At 44.3% G+C, this 19113-nt stretch overlaps 1 protein-coding gene across 2 annotated transcripts in view; it reads left to right on the forward strand.

Moving 5' to 3' along the window:
* The window catches only part of LOC144763312 (uncharacterized), a 340332-nt gene that overhangs the window by 53850 nt on the left and 267369 nt on the right, over positions 1-19113 (forward strand). For both annotated transcript variants that reach the window (XM_078648791.1, XM_078648792.1), the window contains exon 2: positions 16694-16820. In XM_078648791.1, coding sequence (XP_078504917.1) covers positions 16694-16820 — 127 coding nt within the window. The remainder of the gene's footprint in view (positions 1-16693; positions 16821-19113) is intronic.

Consider the following 19113-nt stretch of genomic DNA (forward strand, 5'->3'; position numbering starts at 1 on the left):
AAAAGATGAACCCCTGGGGTCTTGTTTGTGTGACTCTCCAGCTGACAGCGAGCAGCACCCAATGTTCTTATAAGTGCAAATATTTTGCGATGCATTGGACGGTGCCAGATCCTGCGGCCACGGAAAGTTTGTCTCCAGACACGGTGGGAAAAAGGTGGCTTTTATCCAAAGCCAAGGACGTAGCTTCCAATTGTGTACCAGGTGCAGTGGCACCTGGACCGGGGGGTGGGTGGGGGGAGAGGGTGCATTCAACCCTGATTAACCCTATCTTTCACCGTTGAAACTGCTGCCAGCGGGGTCCATTCCTTCCTTGCACTAGGGCCCACGACACACTGGATACTATGCCTTTTTCCAAAACTTTTTAAAAAACTGTGCCCTAAAATTGTCTGTTGTCTTGCACAAGTCACCCTTTGTGCACCCTTGTCCTTATGCATACTTGCCCAGCTGTCTGGTAACTAAGACCTGTGCTTCTAGCCCTTGTGCGCGAGTAGCGTTTAAGAATTGTAAATACTAACTCTGTAATTGCCTGCTGTCATATAAACAACTGTTGTCAATGCACATAGCCAGTGGAGAACATCTTGATAAAGCCAGTAGGCAGAAGCTTATTGCTTGTGAAATCCTCTATTTCAGAGTCTGAAGGCAGGGAGTGTTTATTAAAAATCCTGTTGTTGAAGCACATAGGCAGAAGTTTAACGATTGTGTCAACCCATTGTGAAAGCCTAAAGTAAGTGGCGTATTGATTATGAAACCTTTAGTCAAACCCAATAGGCTGCAAGAGCTACTGATTTCTATATATTAATTGCTCTGGTTACCGATTCCTTTCATATAGTCATAGGAGCGGGGGGGGGAGAGGGGACATCTGGCCTACGCATTAATCCATAATCCGATCAACCCCTCATGTCGAAAAAACACACAACTTCTACTACCGCACTCCATGCACTTACTTCTTATACTTTGCAAACATGAACTGACTTCAAAAGGATTTTAACCTGTGACCTTAAAGGTAGCACGCTCAACTTTGAGACAAGCTAATTTCCTGCTGGGCTATGGAACAACATTCTTGACATCACTGTGTTTAAATGTCTCTATTCCCTTCTTGTAAGAAAAGACAACAGTGTGGCCATACATTGCACAAACATTAAGTGTTTACGGCCATTAAGTTCTCCCATGGCTTCAGTGTTGAAGCTGGAGCCTTAAATATAAATCGCCCACATTAATCCAACCATAGAGTTAGAGCTCTAATAGGGAGAGGGAAATGAAGTATTCATTTTACAGTCGCTGCATGGATACATCCAACTCACATTATTCATTTATTTTAAATTTAAGTACAGAAGGCTTCATACCCGTCTTATTTCATAATAATTCTTTTCGGCAGCGTCTAACTGATGTGAGCCGTTTTCTTGGGAAATACGTCAGTGTCATTTAGTAAACAAAAATATTTACCACCATTTTCCCTGGGGCAGTGGGTGGAGTATGCATGTTTTGAAGGAAGCCTCAAGTAACTCAGTAAAGTGGATAAAGCCCAAGATGTTTGCCGGAAACATTCAAATTATGGCATCCGGAAACATTCCATATACCGAAAAAAAAAAATCAAGCATTGACAGACAATAGTTTAAGCGTGGTCCCAGTGAAGGACATATTACCACCACGATCGAGAATATATGAGGGAGGGGAAGAGAGCAGAGAGGGAGGGGAAGTGAGCAGAGAGGGATGCAGTCTTAAATCGGGAGACGGTCCAGAAGAAGAGGGGTGGAATAGGGAAGGAGGAGTTTGAAATGACAGAGGAGAAGCATGTACGGGGAGGGGGGGTGGCGTGGGGGACTGGGCCCTGAACAGAGAGATGGGTTGCAGGAAACAAGGGCACTCCGTCCACACCGGTGACCCGCTGATTCTGCAGGTGAGGGGCACAGCTCCACCGGCCCGGGGGCTACTGTGACCCCTAGATCGACACAAAAGGAGGAATAGATAGGCCCAAAAATTAAAGTAGGTCTAGTAACAACTAGCCACAGCTTGAATGGTAATTAATCCAGAGTGGGCTGCCAATTTGAGCTTTCATGCATGTCATACGACTTTAATGAACAAGAGCTGTCCTGAGACAGCGGGAGGGAGGGCAGGAAAGGCACGGACAGCGGGAGGGGGGCGGGAAAGGCACGGACAGCGGGAGGGAGGGCAGGAAAGGCACGGACAGCGGGAGGGGGGGCGGGAAAGGCACGGACAGCAGGAGGGGGCGGCGGGAATGGCCACAATCAAAAGCACTCACCTGGACGTGGACTTCCTCCGGCGGCGGTCGGCCGCGGAATGACCAAAAGAAACATGGACGACCAAAAAAATAAACCCCGCCCACCGCCGCATGACGTGACCAGAAAGCCTAAAATTCTCGGGAACACCCCCGAATCTGCTCCGCAATTGACGGACAGATCTCTGTTCCAATGGCTAGCCTCCATTTATGGAGCTAGCCAATGGAACAGAGGGCGGATTCCCAGGCCACATACTGTAAACATTAGATTTCGCCTGCGCCGAAAAGCTGCGCGGCAGCTTTCGACGAGGCGAAACCTAAAAACGAGTACTGCCGGCCTTTCTCTCTCCCGGCATCCCCCCCTTTTTTCTCGCACAACCTCTTTTCTTCTACTGTCTCATAACGAATGCCCATTGTTGCCACTTTGAAGAGCTGAATTCTAATCCTAGGAGTGGCACCCTCATTTGATCACATTGAGTCATGCTGAATGAATAACAGCTGCTAAATCGCCAATATCAATCTCCAAGCTAAAAACAAGACAAGCATTTGCAATGCAATAGGTCTCACATTATTAAAGTTTGAGCTATTGGTGTTGCATTTTTTAGCAATGTCAATAGCTCAAACTTTAATAATGTGAGACCTATTGCATTGCAAATGCTTGTTTCTTTAGCCAGTGACATCCAATTATAAGCCTTCACATTTTTTGCAGTGCTATTTACTTCATTTAGTTAGGGAGTACCTGGTTCTTTATTAATAACTTTATTTGATTTTCAGAACGTGCAACGCAAAGACATCTATAAAATGTTGGTGATAATACTCCATGCCCACCACCCCTTTCACAAAGGAAGAACCACAATACTTGCTGTGCTACGGAGGAATATTCAACATAAAAATGGATGGTTGGAGCACCAGGGTGGAGAAATTATTAAGAAGGGAGGGGAATATGGTGGGTCTAAGAAACTAGAGAGGATATGTGGAATGGCCTGTATTAAAGTACCTGGGATAGCCTCCTAGGAAAGAGTCATCTCCATGTATACTTCTTCTGTATCTTTCCATATTTTCAAAGCTCATTGACTATTACGCTAAGCATTCATATTGCCTCCAGTTCCTAAAGCCAATCCTAATCCTAACAAGTTATGTTATATTATTTAGCTGGTGATCGGAGATGTGACCATTTTCTCCAGAAATGGGATACCTGAAACGGGCCATTAACCAGTAGGATCGAGACGCAAGCAAGATGTTAGACTCATAATGAGACTTAGGCATGGCAGAGGTGGTGCCACCTGCGGAGTGGAGAAGAGTGTTATTAATTGTTTTGTCTCTGTATTGCTCGATATCGCTGCTGTGGGTTTATTTCCATCAAGCGCCTCATCCACCTACAAGTTCCCACCATCAGAGGTACTGGCTCCATTTTCCAGGAATCTTGCAACACCCATTCACATCATAACGTTTTATATGTGTGTTCCTGTTCACATGTCTAGAATACCACAAATGGTCTTTCTCTTCTACCATTAGAATGTCAATTTCATTGTCCTCAAGCAATTCAAACATTTCATAGAAGTGGATTATCATAGATGGAGCATCTATGTTGGATGCAAATAAGTGTTTGGTCCGCATTTCATTTGGACATGTTTTGACACTGCCTGTGTCAACACCGCTAGTTATTTACACTCCTTAGGTTTTTCAAACTCTCGCCAAGTAAAAGGAAAGTATCAGAGTTGAGCCTCTTAAGGTAGTGTACGTCACATCAAATACAATTTAGAGATCAATTTGCTATAGAGGGATTTGGGGGCAGATCTTCTGTAAACCTAATGTACTCCGAGTTTTTAGAGTCCAATCGGAAAAAGGGAAAGTGGCAATGAGGTGAGTGAAAACAATACATTGTCATATCATAAAACCGCATTATAGAACGTCATATAATACCACTATCCATGCACTATCCCAGAAATCCATATTAATATAACCCTCACTGATTTAATGCCATTTTAGGGTCAGAACAAATCTGGTTACATTAACAATGAAAATACTCATAAATGAATAGCCTACAGCGAGCTAAGCTAGCAGGAATAGTCTTGAAAAGTAACCAAAGCACATTTTGCTGCGTGCGGTGTCGTGAGAAATCTAAACACACAATGAATATCATGAATGCAGCCATACAAATACAAAATGGTGGTCGAGGTCTAGTTGAGCCCTAGTATGGCTTATACCAGGAAAGCATAGGTCTGTACAACACCGCAATATTATTTCAATGTCAAAATGTTCCTAGGCAAACATAATTATAATCAGAAATTAACTATAACACATGGTTTGTAGAAAAGTATTCTTCAAAAGGCACTGCTAATATTAAAGGTTAAGTCAAATTAAGGTTGTAACATTTCTAGATACCTAACGCAAAACATGTTTACATTGTAATTAAGGCTCAAATGTTGATGATGTAGAATTTCGGACTACCACCTGCCATTCTTTATCCAAAAATGCTAACTCTCAAAGAGCTTTCCATTGGAAATCTTTCAAAAAGTAAAAAAAAAAAAACTATTTATGCAGTACCTGGTTTTATTTTGTCATGTCTCCTTGCTATTCACTTGAAACTTTTTCTGTAACAGGATCTATGTTGTCTCGAAACCTTGTGCATGAGCTCATTTTTAGGTTGAACATGGGCAGCTCATGCGCTGTCTCTTGAGACATGCTGTATCTTGAGACTTGCTTCTTTTCTGAGGGCTTTCAGCATTCAATCGATTTTCATTGGTGTCTTCCTTTGCCTTTCAAAATTTCTTTGGTCCCTTTGGTGAATAGTTTACATTTGTCCCGCCTTTTGGCTGTTTTGTTCCCGCCCTGGAGACTGCCCCTGTTACATAGATCCTTTCACTATCGCCCATATGTTTAGTTTAGGCGCACTACTTTAAAAAAATGTATTTAGACTTTGATGTAACTTTGGCTGTTGTCTGTCTGAAGTTGACACTCTGAATCCCATCTTGACTTGCCAGAGCAGTCCCATGTGAGCCGCTCATCGGAGTCTTGTTCATTTGACACAACAGGTTACAGATAAGTTGCAGGACGTGCACCGCTTTTAGGCATAATTTAAAGACACTCACTGCTTATTTCTGCGTGAACGCGCACCGCTGATAATGAGATTCACTAACAGTAGTTGCAAGGATTTGCGAGGATTTGCACGGACGCTTACTGCATAGTAGGCCCGCTGTAACTGTAACTCATTGTATTAGCCCTTCCACTACTAATGCATGGCGCAGATGCGTAACGCTTGTTGCTCATTGTGTGTATATATATTCTGAACCGATTAGCCCAACAGTAGATAGATTGCACGGACACACACTGCTTATTTTGGACGGTAAACTTTCTCTGTGATGGTTAATGTTATGTATGGCTAGCCTTCTCGTTCCATTATGGATGCCATGATTATACAGTCTAGTTGCTGGTAGCCATCACAGTTCATGCATGTAACATTGTCGCCATTTCAGGTAGGTCACGCTGCCTTTCCCTGCGACTGGAAGTCTTCTTGGGGCTGGGCTATTCTCTAGTATGTGTAGTGAAGGTATTCCAGCCTTTTTGTCCATCTTCTGGAGTCTAGTTGGAATAGCGTCCCTTGTGTGCACTTAAGCCCTTGTTTTCTAAATAATATGAAAAGCCAAATTGTTCATGGTAACAATGAAACCATTGCAAAATAAGTCCACTCTTGCCACTGCCTCATTCGTTTGCGAGGGTGAGTCAATCAATCAGGGTTCTATATAGCCCGGCTACTCACCTGTGAGGGTCTCAAGGCGCTGAGGGGGCGGCGGATCCATCTGGGCGTGGAGGTTCAGTCGAAGAGCCAGGTTTTGAGATCATTCCAGAATTGGGGCAGCGACTGGGATTGTCTGAGGTGGAGGGGCATGGTATTCCAGGTGTTTGCGCCGAGGTAGGAGAAGGATCTCCCTCTGGTTCTGGTTCTGGTCTTGTGGATCCGTGGGACGGTGACCAGGGCAAGTTGGATGGAACAAAGTTGTCTGGTAAGCATGTGGAATGAGAGGCGAGGATTCAGATATGCTGGTCCTACGTCTTGGAGAGATTTGTAGGCATGTGTGAGGAGCTTGAAAGTGATTCTGTTCTTGACTGGGAGCCAGTGGAGTTGTCGAAGGTGTTTGGTAATGTGGCTCCGGAGGGGGATGTTGAGGACCAGTCTGGCTGCGGCGTTTTGAATATTCTGTAGTTTCCTGAGCAGTTTCTGGCTGACGTTTGCCATAGGCGAGTCTGCTGGCGATGAGTGCGTTGGTGACAGTCTTTCTGGATTCTGTAGGGATCCATCTGAATGTTTTTCAAAGCAGGCGGAGCATGTGGAAGCAGGATGAGGATACTGTGTTGATCTGGCGGTTCATTGTGAGCGATGAGTTAAGTATGATGCCAAGGTTACCTGCGTGGTCTGTGGGAGTGGGGTGGGTACCCAGTGCTGCGGGTCATCATGAGGCATCACAGGCTGAGGGGGCTGGTCACAGAATGAGTACTTTGGTCTTGTCCGATTTGAACTTGAGGCAGCTATCTTTCATCCAGGTGGCATTGACCTTCATCTCAATTTGAAAGTTGATTCTGGCCACTGTGGGTTTGTTGGTGAGGGAGAGGATCAGCTGCGTGTCGTCGGCGTAAGAGACGTGAGGGGGGCATGTAGACGTTGAGAAGGGTGGGGCTCAGGGAGGAGACCTGGAGCACTCACAGCTGATCTCCGTGGGTTCTGAGAGGAACGGAGGTAGTCTGACTCCTTTTGTTCGGCAGGTTAGGAAGGAGTGAATCCAGTCCTGGGCCTATTTGCAGATGTCAGCGTCGTGGAGTCTTGTGATTAGAGTACCGTGGGCGACGGTATCGAAGGCGGCTGAGAAGTCCAGTAGGATGAGGGCTGTGGTTTCGCCTTGTTTGAGTAAGGATCGGATGTCGTCGGTGTTGGCGAGGAGTGTGGTCTCAATGCTGTGATTGCTTCGGAAGCCGGATTGGGAGATGTCCAGGGGTGTAAGGGGTTAATCAACTCGCCCCTGTACTTGTGCCACACGGGTAGACACTTGGTGATTGTTTTGGTGATCTGTGAGATTTAGCCTGCATATGAAATAGATTACGCATTAAGGAAGTCTTTCACTTACGTTTTTTCCTGTATGTTGGCATTGCCTTTAATATAGCCTCCATTGCACCATTTTACGACCTTAAGGACGGACAGTGTTTTTTCGGTTTAATAGATTTATTCTAAACGTCCTCTTCGATCAATTAAAACACTCTAACAGAGTATTAACGATACTCTTGAAGCCACTACATCGGCTGTTTCTTATTTACTCTTGTTCTTTATTCAAAATGAATACCGCCCGCAACACCCGCAACACGTCACCTGAACACACCACCGCTCGGAGTTTATCCACCCCCCCTCCCATCCCCCCCACGACAGACGCCTCTCCCTCCCCAGCTCCCTCCCCACTCTCACCCACGACACTCCCACACCTGACAGAACAACTCTCACCCACATCACGCCACCATATGGCAACATCACCACTCGGAGTCTATCCACCCCCCCCTCCCATACCACCCACGGCGGACACCTTTCCCCCCCCCAGCTCCCTCCCCACGCCCACCCACGACACTCACACCCTCCCAACAACACACACAGAACATACCACCTCCCCTACCTTAGCATCCCCCTCTCTCCCACCTCCTATTCTCAGCCCTCACTACCCTCCGGTTTCCCCCACTGTCTTCAGCCTTCACTCACTCTTCCACTCGTCCACTTCCGCCCACAAACACGCCCATTCTTTGAATGCCATCCCACCCATTTGCACCGCAGAACATTCCAACAACGCTAGTATATCCCCCCCTTCGATTCCCTGCCCGCTTTCCAGCTCACTACACAACCATTCACCAATGGCTCTCACCACCTATGCCATCCCCAATGCACCCCCTGACCTGACTTTACCCACCCTCCAACAAGTGAAAGAGGATATTCTACAAATCAAAAAAGATGTCCACGCAATCAAAGACCTTCTCTCATCACAGCCCAGTCCACCTCCCATCATCCCTCTACCCTACAAAGGACGCACCCGCCCTACATACCCTCGCCTCAAACGACATCCACGCTGGCCGACTATCCCCGTTCGCAACAACTCCCACCGCCCCCGCCGTGTCCCCAACCCATTGTCGGACCGCGACCTATGCTCTCTCCTAAGCTCTTACGGCCCAGGTCCGGTAAAACACATATCCAGCACACACATCCCCATACCCACAATTCTCACAAACCCTCTGAGGCTCCCAACACTCAACAACAGAGGTTCCGTCCCTAACAACCTCAGAAAAGTTCCCCTCACTCTAGAAAGCTCGACCACCCTTCTCTCCCCCAAACTCAAATGCATCCTACTCAACTGCAGATCGGCCCAGAGACACTCCTCCGACATCGCTGATCTCGTCTCAGCTAGGGATCTGGACCTAGCCATTCTAACAGAAACTTGGCTCACTGAAGCCTCTACCCCGATTATGGACATACTAGTCCCCCCCAACTATCACATCATTAGGCTAGACAGGTCTTCGGACAAGACGGGCGGGGGAATTGCATGCATTTTTAGAAGCAACCTCTCCGTTACTAAAATCCCCTCCCCCTCCCTCTCCTCCTGTGAACTCCTCTGCCTCGACATCACCAGCGAGGGCAAACAAGTTTGTGCTTTACATCTCATCTATCACCCGCCTGGTGACAATCTCATATTCACCCAACAACTCATGGACATGATCACTTCCAATGCCGGTCGGCAGACCACCCAAGTCTACCTGGGTGACTTCAATCTCCACTGGAACGATCGAAAAGACACAGTGGTGAATAGTCTCAAAACTTTCCTTAATGCGCTTGACCTCACCCAAATATGCGATAGACCAACACACGACAAAGGCTCGATACTTGATCCCATCATTGCCAAAGAGAATTCTACACAACTGGAGACGATTCTACCCTGCGACTGGTCAGATCACCACATTATCACCTTCTTTATCAATGAAAAAGTTAAACCTAACCCGGCTCAACCAATCAAAGCCAAAACATGGAAAAGGGACATGAAGAATCTCAACCCCTCTACCCTGCCTCCCCACATCGGCAATCTCCTCCTTCCCCCTTCAGGTGCCTCGGATGTTCAATCACTGACTGACCACTACCTTGAATCTATGAATACATTAGTCAATGAAGTCGCCCCACTGCAACTGAAGAGAGTCTCCACCAAAACTTCTAACCCCTGGTATGACGACAGACTCAACGACGACAGGCGTTCGATGCGAATGGCAGAGCGCACCTGGAGAGCGGACCCTTCAGCACTGTACCTCAAAAGGCTTAAAAACAAGAGAAATGCCTACTTCAGGAAAATAAAGCGCACAAAGTTGGAATTCTTCAGCCGCCAGTTGGACCAAGCAAAAAACAGGCCAAGAAAACTGTTCGAACTAATCAAGACCCAAACAAAGGCACAACCCTTACAATCAAATAGCACAACAAGCGACACCCCACACTGTGAAGACTTCTCTGCTTTCTTTAAGCTAAAGACTGACAACATAAGAAATGACCTCATCATGGATGTAAGCCGATTCCCCAACCACACCAGAATGGCTAACGCTCAACCTAAAAACATGGCATCTTGGCTGTACTTCGATACCTACTCGGAAGAAACAATACACAAACTGCTCGGCACCTTGAAGCCCTCTAATCACCTCACAGACCCTCTACCTGCTAATGCTGTAAAAGACTTCATCCCCTTGCTCCTCCCTCTCTGGACCAAAATAACCAACTGCTCCCTGCAACAAGGCCTCATTCCAGACGCCCTCAAGGTGGGGCAAGTCACGCCTATACTCAAGAAACCTACAGCTGATCCGTCTGACCTAAACAATTACCGGCCCATCACCAATATCCCCACCCTGGCCAAACTGCTGGAGAAATGTGTCCAACTCCAACTAACAAGACACATTGACCAATTTGACCTCCTCAACTCTCATCAATCAGGCTTCCGAGCGAAACATAGCACGGAAACAGCTATGACACACATAATTGATGACGCCCTCCAAATTCTTGATCGGAATGAGTCCTGCCTCCTCATCCTTCTTGACCTCTCGTCAGCATTTGACACGGTCAAACATGAGAACTTGCTGGAGCTGCTAAGCATTAGAATGGGTCTATCGGGAACGGTTCTCAAATGGTTTTCGTCCTTCCTTCACAACCGGTCTCAGAAGTTCAAGATCAACAATGTGCTATCTTCACCTGTGCCTGCAGATCTAGGGGTTCCACAAGGATCCTCCCTCTCCCCCACATTGTTCAACCTCGTCATGGAACCGCTCGCCACCTTGCTCCAAGCTTCTAATGTCCAATTCCATATGTACGCCGACGACACACAACTGTACCTAAAGCTTCAATCCCCGGAAGATATCAAACATCTGAATTCCACGCTTATTAACACTCAATCTTGGCTAGCTGATAATCACCTCAAACTAAATGCTCTGAAAACTGAGTTCCTTCTCATCTCACCCCCGGCGAAAATTTCCACCACCCAAACATGGCTCAACAACCTAACAGCACTCAATGTCCAACCCACCATCGTGGACTCAGCGAAATCCCTGGGCATCACACTGGACGCCAAGCTCAACATGCAGCAGCACGTTAGCAAAGCCACAAAAGCAGCTAATTTCCAAATCAACACACTGAGGAAAATCAAACCCTTCCTCCCTGCTGAAGACTTCCAAACTGCTGTACAAGCGTTAGTCATCCCTCGAATAGACTACGGAATTGTGGCCCTTAGCGGACTCCCTCTATCCACAACAGCACCCTTAAGAGCCTCCCTGAACGCTGCCGCAAGACTCATTACTGGCTCAAGAAAACATTCGCATATTTCCCCAGACTTAAAGTCCCTAAAATGGCTGCCTTTTGAAGCCAGAATACAACTAAAAATTGCAGTTATGACACACGCGGCCGTGCACCACAATGCACCCAACTACCTCGCTCAAAAGTTGTCTATATCAGGAGGTTCGAGATCCAATAGAAGCTCAAAAATCTACTCCTGAAACCCCGTAGATTCCGGAAAGAGAAAACCTACAAGCGCTCCTTCTCAGGAATGGCACCCACGATCTGGAATGCGCTCCCTCCTGAAACAAGGCGTATCACCTCCACTGCACTCTTCAAGAAAGAGGTGAAAACCATCCTTCTGGCCAAGATCTCCTGAACCTTATAGGTGCTGGATCAGAGACTCTGCATTGCCTTGTGTCAATGCTCACCTTGTCCTTTGGCACTATACCTCTACTTGATGACTATACTAAAACACTGGTATAAGCCTTCCACACACCCAAGGTGTACCTGAACACCTCTGTAGTGGGATCAATGACTTGTGCCGTCTCATATTACTTGTTTACCTGACTGTATATTGATATGTTTTATGTATGTTATTATCCTTTCATGTTAGTGACTACTACATTGCTCCCACTACCTCTGTTCATTCCTACTGCCCCTACCCTGTCATTGTGAAGCGCTCTGATATCTGTAAAGATCTTGTTCGCGCTATATAAAACTTTGAATAAATATAAAATAAAATAAATGCCTTAACAAATTTCATGTGTCGTACCAACGGTGTTCTATACTGTAGGAGAGTAGGATCTGCTTCTTATAGTTATCCCCACTTTTTGCTGATGTTTCACTGTTTTCGACTTAGACTGGCTGGTATCCTGCTATCCAGGACCTCAGCCTAGCTGCTTTCTCCTCTTAAATTGAATGCATGTACTTTAGGTACACTCCAGATTGGATTCTGAGGTACCCTCATAAGTCCCTAGTACATGGTATACTATGTACCCAGGGCATAGGACCCCAGAGGCCTCCCATGGGCTGCAGCATGTATTGTGCCACCCCTGAGAGACCACTCAAACTGACACCACAGGTCTGCTACTGCAGCCTGTGCAAGGTGGTGCATGCACCCCTTACTTAGATATAGGTTCACTATATCTACCTTATATCACTGCACATAAAAACCTATCAGTCACCCCTATGGCAGGCCTTATCAATCCTGAAGGCAGGGTGCTGGGTTTTATGTGAGAGGGTGCCCATTCATGAGCAGAGCCCCTCTGCAGCCTTCGGAACCTATTTTCTGGGGTTGTTTGTGATGCAGCCAATCATATACTTTTAAGTGTATTATAACCTTGCGAAAAATGCTAACTTTAAAACGGCTGCTTAGAAACGTGTTGTGTTTGGTGTCAAACACCTTGGAATCATACCTCCCCGCCAGTAACTGGCAGGGGAGGTATGATTCCACCCTCCTAAAGGGACATATGCGACACACCGGTACACCCGGTACCAGCTTTCTCGACCCAGGCATCACAAAATGGATGCTGCCAGCCTGCCCTTCTGCTGCTGAGCTGAGCTCAAGCAGGGGAGGTTGGACAATAGGCTTCAGGTCGCAGGGAGGTGTAACCACCTCCCAGAGAGGCTTTAGTGTATTGGGGCTGGGTGGGGGCACTCTGAGAGTACTTTGATGTCTGCAATGGGGGCACATTTGGTGTCCCTGTGCATAGTCCAGTTCAAACTGGTTGCAGGAGCCATTGGCTCCTGCTCTGGCACAAAACTGGACAAAAGACATGGGTGTAACCACCCCACTCTCCTGACCCTCCCATAGGTGGGTCCCCAGAGTTTGTCCCACCCCTTCCTTGGGTGTAAAGTAGGAACCCCTGACTACAGGACTTTAGATTTTACCTGGACTAAACTCTGCTACAGAAACCAAGTACTTTGACGAAATGCACGTGCTGGACGACTGAAGAATCTCCCTTGGAGTAAAGGATTTACTCCCCTGCAAAGCAGGCACCGAAACGCATCTGACCGGTTTGCATCTACAAAGCTTCTGAGGACTTCGAAGATTTTTGCAACACAGGAGGTGGGTTCCTGAGGTCTCTGAGGGTGATCTGCGCTCTCAGCAATTCTGAGGCCCGTATCCCTCGTGGGGACTATGCAACCCGAACCCCTGTGCACCATGCTCTATTGTAGCAACATATGCTTTTCGGCGACCCCCGAAGCTGTGCTTTGGGCTACTTGTAGTCCTTACCCCGAGCAGTGTTTCCACTGAAGATTTCCGGCCTACCCTCCACGAATGCTCCGTGGGCTGGTATTTCGTGATTCATCTTGAGGTCCCTTCGTGATATCTGGCCCGTTGGCCTGTGGGTCCCTGTAAAGGTAACTTTAACTTTACCGTGGGCTTTCCTGGTTGCTCCAGATGTGCCCTGACTCTCCATTGCTTGGAGAGTCCCCAGGACCTTGCTGGTCCTCACCGAAGCTGATTTCCTCTGACCACGTGGGTTGCAGTTGCCAAGGCTTGTTGGTGTTCCATCCGCACACTGACCCCCCAGCACTCGACATCCTTTGTGGGACAGCTCACCTCCGAACTTTGGTCATCGTCGACGTCTTCGGGTCCTTGTGGCTGCAGAGTTCAGCATCTCGCCAACTCACCTGAAGCACCCAACATCGGTGGGCATTTGTCTACTGAGCCCCTGGTCACCCTGAAGTGACCCAGACTCTGTCCCCTCTGCTTTCAGGTTCTTCTCAACTCGAATCCAGGCTTGGATTCCACCGGACACTTTTCACCTTCCCAGCAGCAGCACTTTTCAGCATCACGCCATTGAAAACTACGAAGATTCCTGACATCACTTGACACCTATGCAATCAGCTCCCTGGGTTAGGTAACATGAGTACTCCGGTGCTCACAAGGGTGCTGGGCTTAGTACCTTCTATGTTTGATAGGGTTTGCTCAAAGTCCTCTCCGAAGTGTCCTTAATCTTTAAAATTCCAACCGCGACTTTCCCATAGAGTTGTATGGAGCTTGCGCCTGTGTCTCACACTGCACCCATCCTCCGTGGGTCCCCTGTGTCACTACCTTCGGTGGTTCCTTGGGGTCCCGGCGATTCTACGTGCTCTAGGCACTGTGTCTAGTCAAGTCGTGGTTGTTATACCACGTTCTTAGTATATGGTTTGGTCTCCTCCCTGGAGCCCACTGTGTATTGTGCTTTTTATTACTGTTGTTCTAGTGATTTAATATTGTGTGCTTTGTTCTCTAATCTCATAAAGATGTTAGTATAGAGTGTTTAGCAATAAATACATATATTTCATATATTCCATGTGTTGTTCTCCTTTCATTTGGTCATTCAGGAGGTCCTGATCTGGTAAAACAAGCTGCTTTACATTCCTTGGAGACTTAACCTGAAGGCTGCTCTCCATAGCTACCATTAGGATAGCTTTCAATAAAGGATGTCTTCAACCTAATCATCAATAAGGGTTGTTTGGACTGGTACAAGGTGCCCACTATAATTAGTGGTCAGCATATACCATGCCAACTTCTCACATATACTGAACATGTTCTTTGATTAATTGGAACATGCTAACAGATCATAACCATTTTTCTCGAAGACACCACAACGGCTGCTTGTAATTTACCTGTGTTCTTTATTTAAATAACTGTTTTGTTAAGTTACATTTGTCGTACTTATGGCTTTCACCCACTTTTTTAATTTGTATGACAGTTAACACCATACCTTGCTACCATTGGTAGTACAACAGTGAAACGCTTTACATTCGGGGTTCGGTCTGCTACTAATCTCGCCACCAACTCCTTTTCAAGTCGAATCCTTTGTTATGTTTTGTCCAAATGGTGTACTTTAGACACTGCATGGGTCTTCTACTACATTTCGTCTGCGTACATTTAAGATTATTGAGTAGTCGACTGGCTTCCACATTGCACATATCTTATCATTTGATTATTAATAGCATTTTGACTCGTTTTGTTATTTCTTCTGAGCACATTTATTTATCATTTACTTTTTAATTTGTAATCAGAGCACCAGCTGTTGTAGGGCTACATAAGAAACAATTACAAATTAAGTCCATTCTTGCGGCTGCCTCATCAATTTGCGGTGGTGTGTGGGGCGTAAGGGTTTAATGCACTCGTCCCTGTACAGCACCCAGGATAATGTGCTGAGAGGTAAAGACTTATAAGGTCCCAAAGGCGAGACCTAATGGCTTTGCTAATGCTTGTTTTACTTCTTTTGTTGAGTTAATTAGGGTATTCCAAATAAACAATTATTCCTTTGATAGCGTGATCACAAACAACACTCTTGACAAGGTTTGTCTGCAATCACGACAGGAACCTTATTGAAAAAATTCTAGGATGGCTTAGGTGTGTGCCTACAGATTGCCTATTCCTGTGCTTCACAAAATCTTTAGGCGTACACCATGGTAATGTATGATTTATGTGAGCTGTTATTGTAGAGATTCTGGATTGGTTGGGTTATGGACATAACAAAATTAAAATACATGTATATTTTATTTTTATTTGTAGAAAGTATTTTCTCATGTATTGGCTTCGTACCTACACAAAATGAAGAGTAGGGTGCCGCTTTCCTACTCTTTCTTGAATAGCCACAAGTTTCACCTGACTGGGTTTTTTAAATCACCTTTATAGCATTTTTCTAATGCTTCTCTCGGAACGGATATTTCATTATATCTAGGAGTCACTTAGAATTATCCATGTACCTTGTTCATAACAGTTTGTAAATTGTTACAGAGACTTGCGTCTGTGATTTGTGATTTGACTCAACATTGACATGTTACTTATCTATAATGATTTGTGAATTGCTACAGTCTTGCATTTGTGGTGTGTCGGTTGACTTCATAATTTAAATTGTTTTGCCGCAAAAGTCTGTCAAAATCTAGTTCTATCTCAGTTTTTGGAGAGTCCTAGTATTACTTCTTTATTGACTGTATTAATCTCTATTAATGTAACATTTAGAAAAGTCTTAAAATCCATCCTCTTTCTTTGGCTTTCCTATTGTAAGCAAGTAGTAACATTTCTAATCTTCTACATCTTGTTGCTGCTGTGAGGCATGATGTGTTATTTTTACTACCACATTTTGAATGTTTACTTTAGCACTGGGTCTTTGGATAAATGTGCCTTATAAAAAGGAAGCGAATAAGCTCCTGGTAGTCCCCACTCACTTCTACGTGTGACAACTTATTCCAACATGTAAATACCTTGTTAGACGTCATCAACTCGATGCAGATTCAACTGCACATACATCTGAGCTTCTCGTCGTCCTGTTCTCTCTTTTTTTGACTGAATGAATAAAATGGATAAATAAAATAAACTTTATTGAAATGATTATTATTATTTGTTTATGTGGCCACGAGGATAACACATGATGCCTATGAGATAAAATGAGACAATCAGTAAATATTGAATAGAACAGAAACTCCTGCATAGATGGACTATCCTCCTGCCAACAAATGCTTAGACACACCCTGAACAAAACCCATTAAGATGCTTCAACACAAATCTCGACCTGCAGTGGCTTGCAGATCAAGGGCTTTAAAATTGTGAAGAATATTAACGTTTGTACAAATATATTTCACTAGGAGGAGATACTGAGCATGTTGTGTACAAATTGCTGTTTCAGGGCCCAGTTACATTCTATGATGTTGCAGCTTGTTTCTCTGAAGAGGAGTGGAAGCTTTTACATGAATGGCAAAAGGAACTTTATCAGAACGTGATGAAGGAAATTCACCAAGCCCTGAGTGCCCTCGGTAAACCTGTCTTGTCTTTTTTTTTTTTATTTAAATCATTGTGTCACTTAAGGAGCAACGCTTCCTGACTACTGTTTCAGAAGTAAGAAAATGTGTTTTGATTTAATTCATTATATTTGTATTTGCACAATATTTCCTCAGACACAAACTATTTGAAACTTTTAAAACTGTTTGAATTTCATTTGAAAATATATGAACATAAAAGTCTTATTTAAGACCAGAAATACATTAAACTTACACATCATAGGCTGCAGTAATACACTGTTAACTAATGGGCACAAGAAATGTGTATAATTCTCCTGGCTTGGTTGACTTTGCACAGTTGGTTGTGTTGTAATTCTACATTAAATATGGTGGAATGAGAATTTTGGTTTTTATGCCAAAAACAGAATAGGAGAATAGAGAGTTTACAGAACTCAAATGCCCAGGTCCCCGAGGACTCCAAAAGGTAAGAACAAACTTTCTTTCCTTATACCACACTTTCATTCGGTAATGATGTTGCCAAAAAAAAGCAATGGTCACAAAATGTGTTAAGATAAACACAGTAAGGATTGGTGAAGCTGTAAAAAAGTGGTGCACAGAAGTGAAGAGCTATGGTAAACCACATAATTTCTATAAATAAAATCTACCTGTGCCAATTTGCACCCATTTCACAAAAAAAGACATGTAAATTGAGCCTGTAATCATTTTTATAAATTGTTTGATGCCAGATTCATAGGATCACATTCATATGTTAAGAAAGAAGTAATGAGGGAATCGATACAAACACAACACTTACTCTTCCTTGCTCTTACAATCGCCAAATGCGATATTGCTCAGCTATGCAAGGGAACCTCCCCACCGACAATAGGGAAGTGGCGAAAGGAACTAGACACATGCATGGGTGCAGAGATAGCAGTATTTCTGGTGCGGGTTGCCCTCAAAAACACAGAAAAATATGGTCTTGATGGACTACATACTGGGGCATAGACCTTCCTCCTCTTCATTCGCAAACCCCATGAAAAACAGTTTCCATTGGATGTCATGGGCCATAATGTATGATATATAGTATTCTTTCTTTGAATATGCATTTGTATCTAAATTTGCTTGCCAATGTGGGTGGGGTGGGAACGTCTGCGTACAGTTTTGAGTTTCATTTTCGTTATTTATACAAATTGTACCAGATGATATTACTATGTTTGGTAACTTGTCAGTATCTTGTCTCGAATTGGATTATGTTGGGCAATCGGCCCAGTGGTACTATAAAAAACTCAATAAAATATGTTTATAAAAAAAAGAAAAAAGCAATGGCCACATTTTTGTATTAAATAAATACATTTCTTAAGAAGAAATCGTAAAGATTAGGTTACCTTATTGTTTCAGAACTGCATTACATTTTGGGGTGAGCAAACACATTCTAGCAAGTTGTGCCTCTTAATATAGCATTTCAAAACCCTACATTACAGTTGCATTACAGTTATATACTGCTGCCTTCCAATGTGGATGTCATGTCAAATCGTGTATTTATGTTCTTGTTAAAAAATAATATTTGATTAAAACATTTTAAAAGTCATATTTTGACTTTATTCATGTCTACCACATTCTCTTTTTTTCCTACATGAATTGTAGATTTTTGGAAATGTTTTGTTTCTCTTAAGGCAAGATTAGAGCAGTATCTGTTAGGTTCTCTTGCAATGGTGTTAATATAGACAAACACAATAAATAATTTCAAATAAGCATGACGGAAGAAGCACTCGGAGGCTAGCCTGTGTCTTGACTTGGCACCAGTCTTGCTAGCACCTTATATTGAAGGAGCCCTCCTCAATGTAATCTTAAGCTGCTTGATTGGTCAGTCGCCATTTGATAGATCACATATCCTGCCATGCTGGGACATCCTCTCCAATTAAGGAAACTATTCGAAGAAATCAAAGCCTCAGAGGTTGTGTGCCCATTCTGCAGTTAAAATAAAATATTTTCTAATGGATACATTGTTCTGTACATTCCTAGTCTTGGAAGCTTCCATTTGTGTTGGAAGGACCTGGACGATTTTTAGCAGTGTTTCATACTTGCAGTAAGATCAATTCTCTCTATACCTTAAGTTCTAAGATGCTGTAGGAAGCCTCAAATGTCTGTGTCCAATGTTAGATGCTGCATAGATTCTTTATCCTGTGGAACATCCCCAAGGCCAGGGCGTATATATATATATATATATATATATATATATATATATATATATATATATATATATAAATATATATATAACCCAGGATATTGCTATATATATATATATATATATATATATATATATATATAT

Source organism: Lissotriton helveticus, chromosome 6, assembly GCF_964261635.1.
Source record: "Lissotriton helveticus chromosome 6, aLisHel1.1, whole genome shotgun sequence".
Lineage (NCBI taxonomy): Eukaryota > Metazoa > Chordata > Amphibia > Caudata > Salamandridae > Lissotriton > Lissotriton helveticus.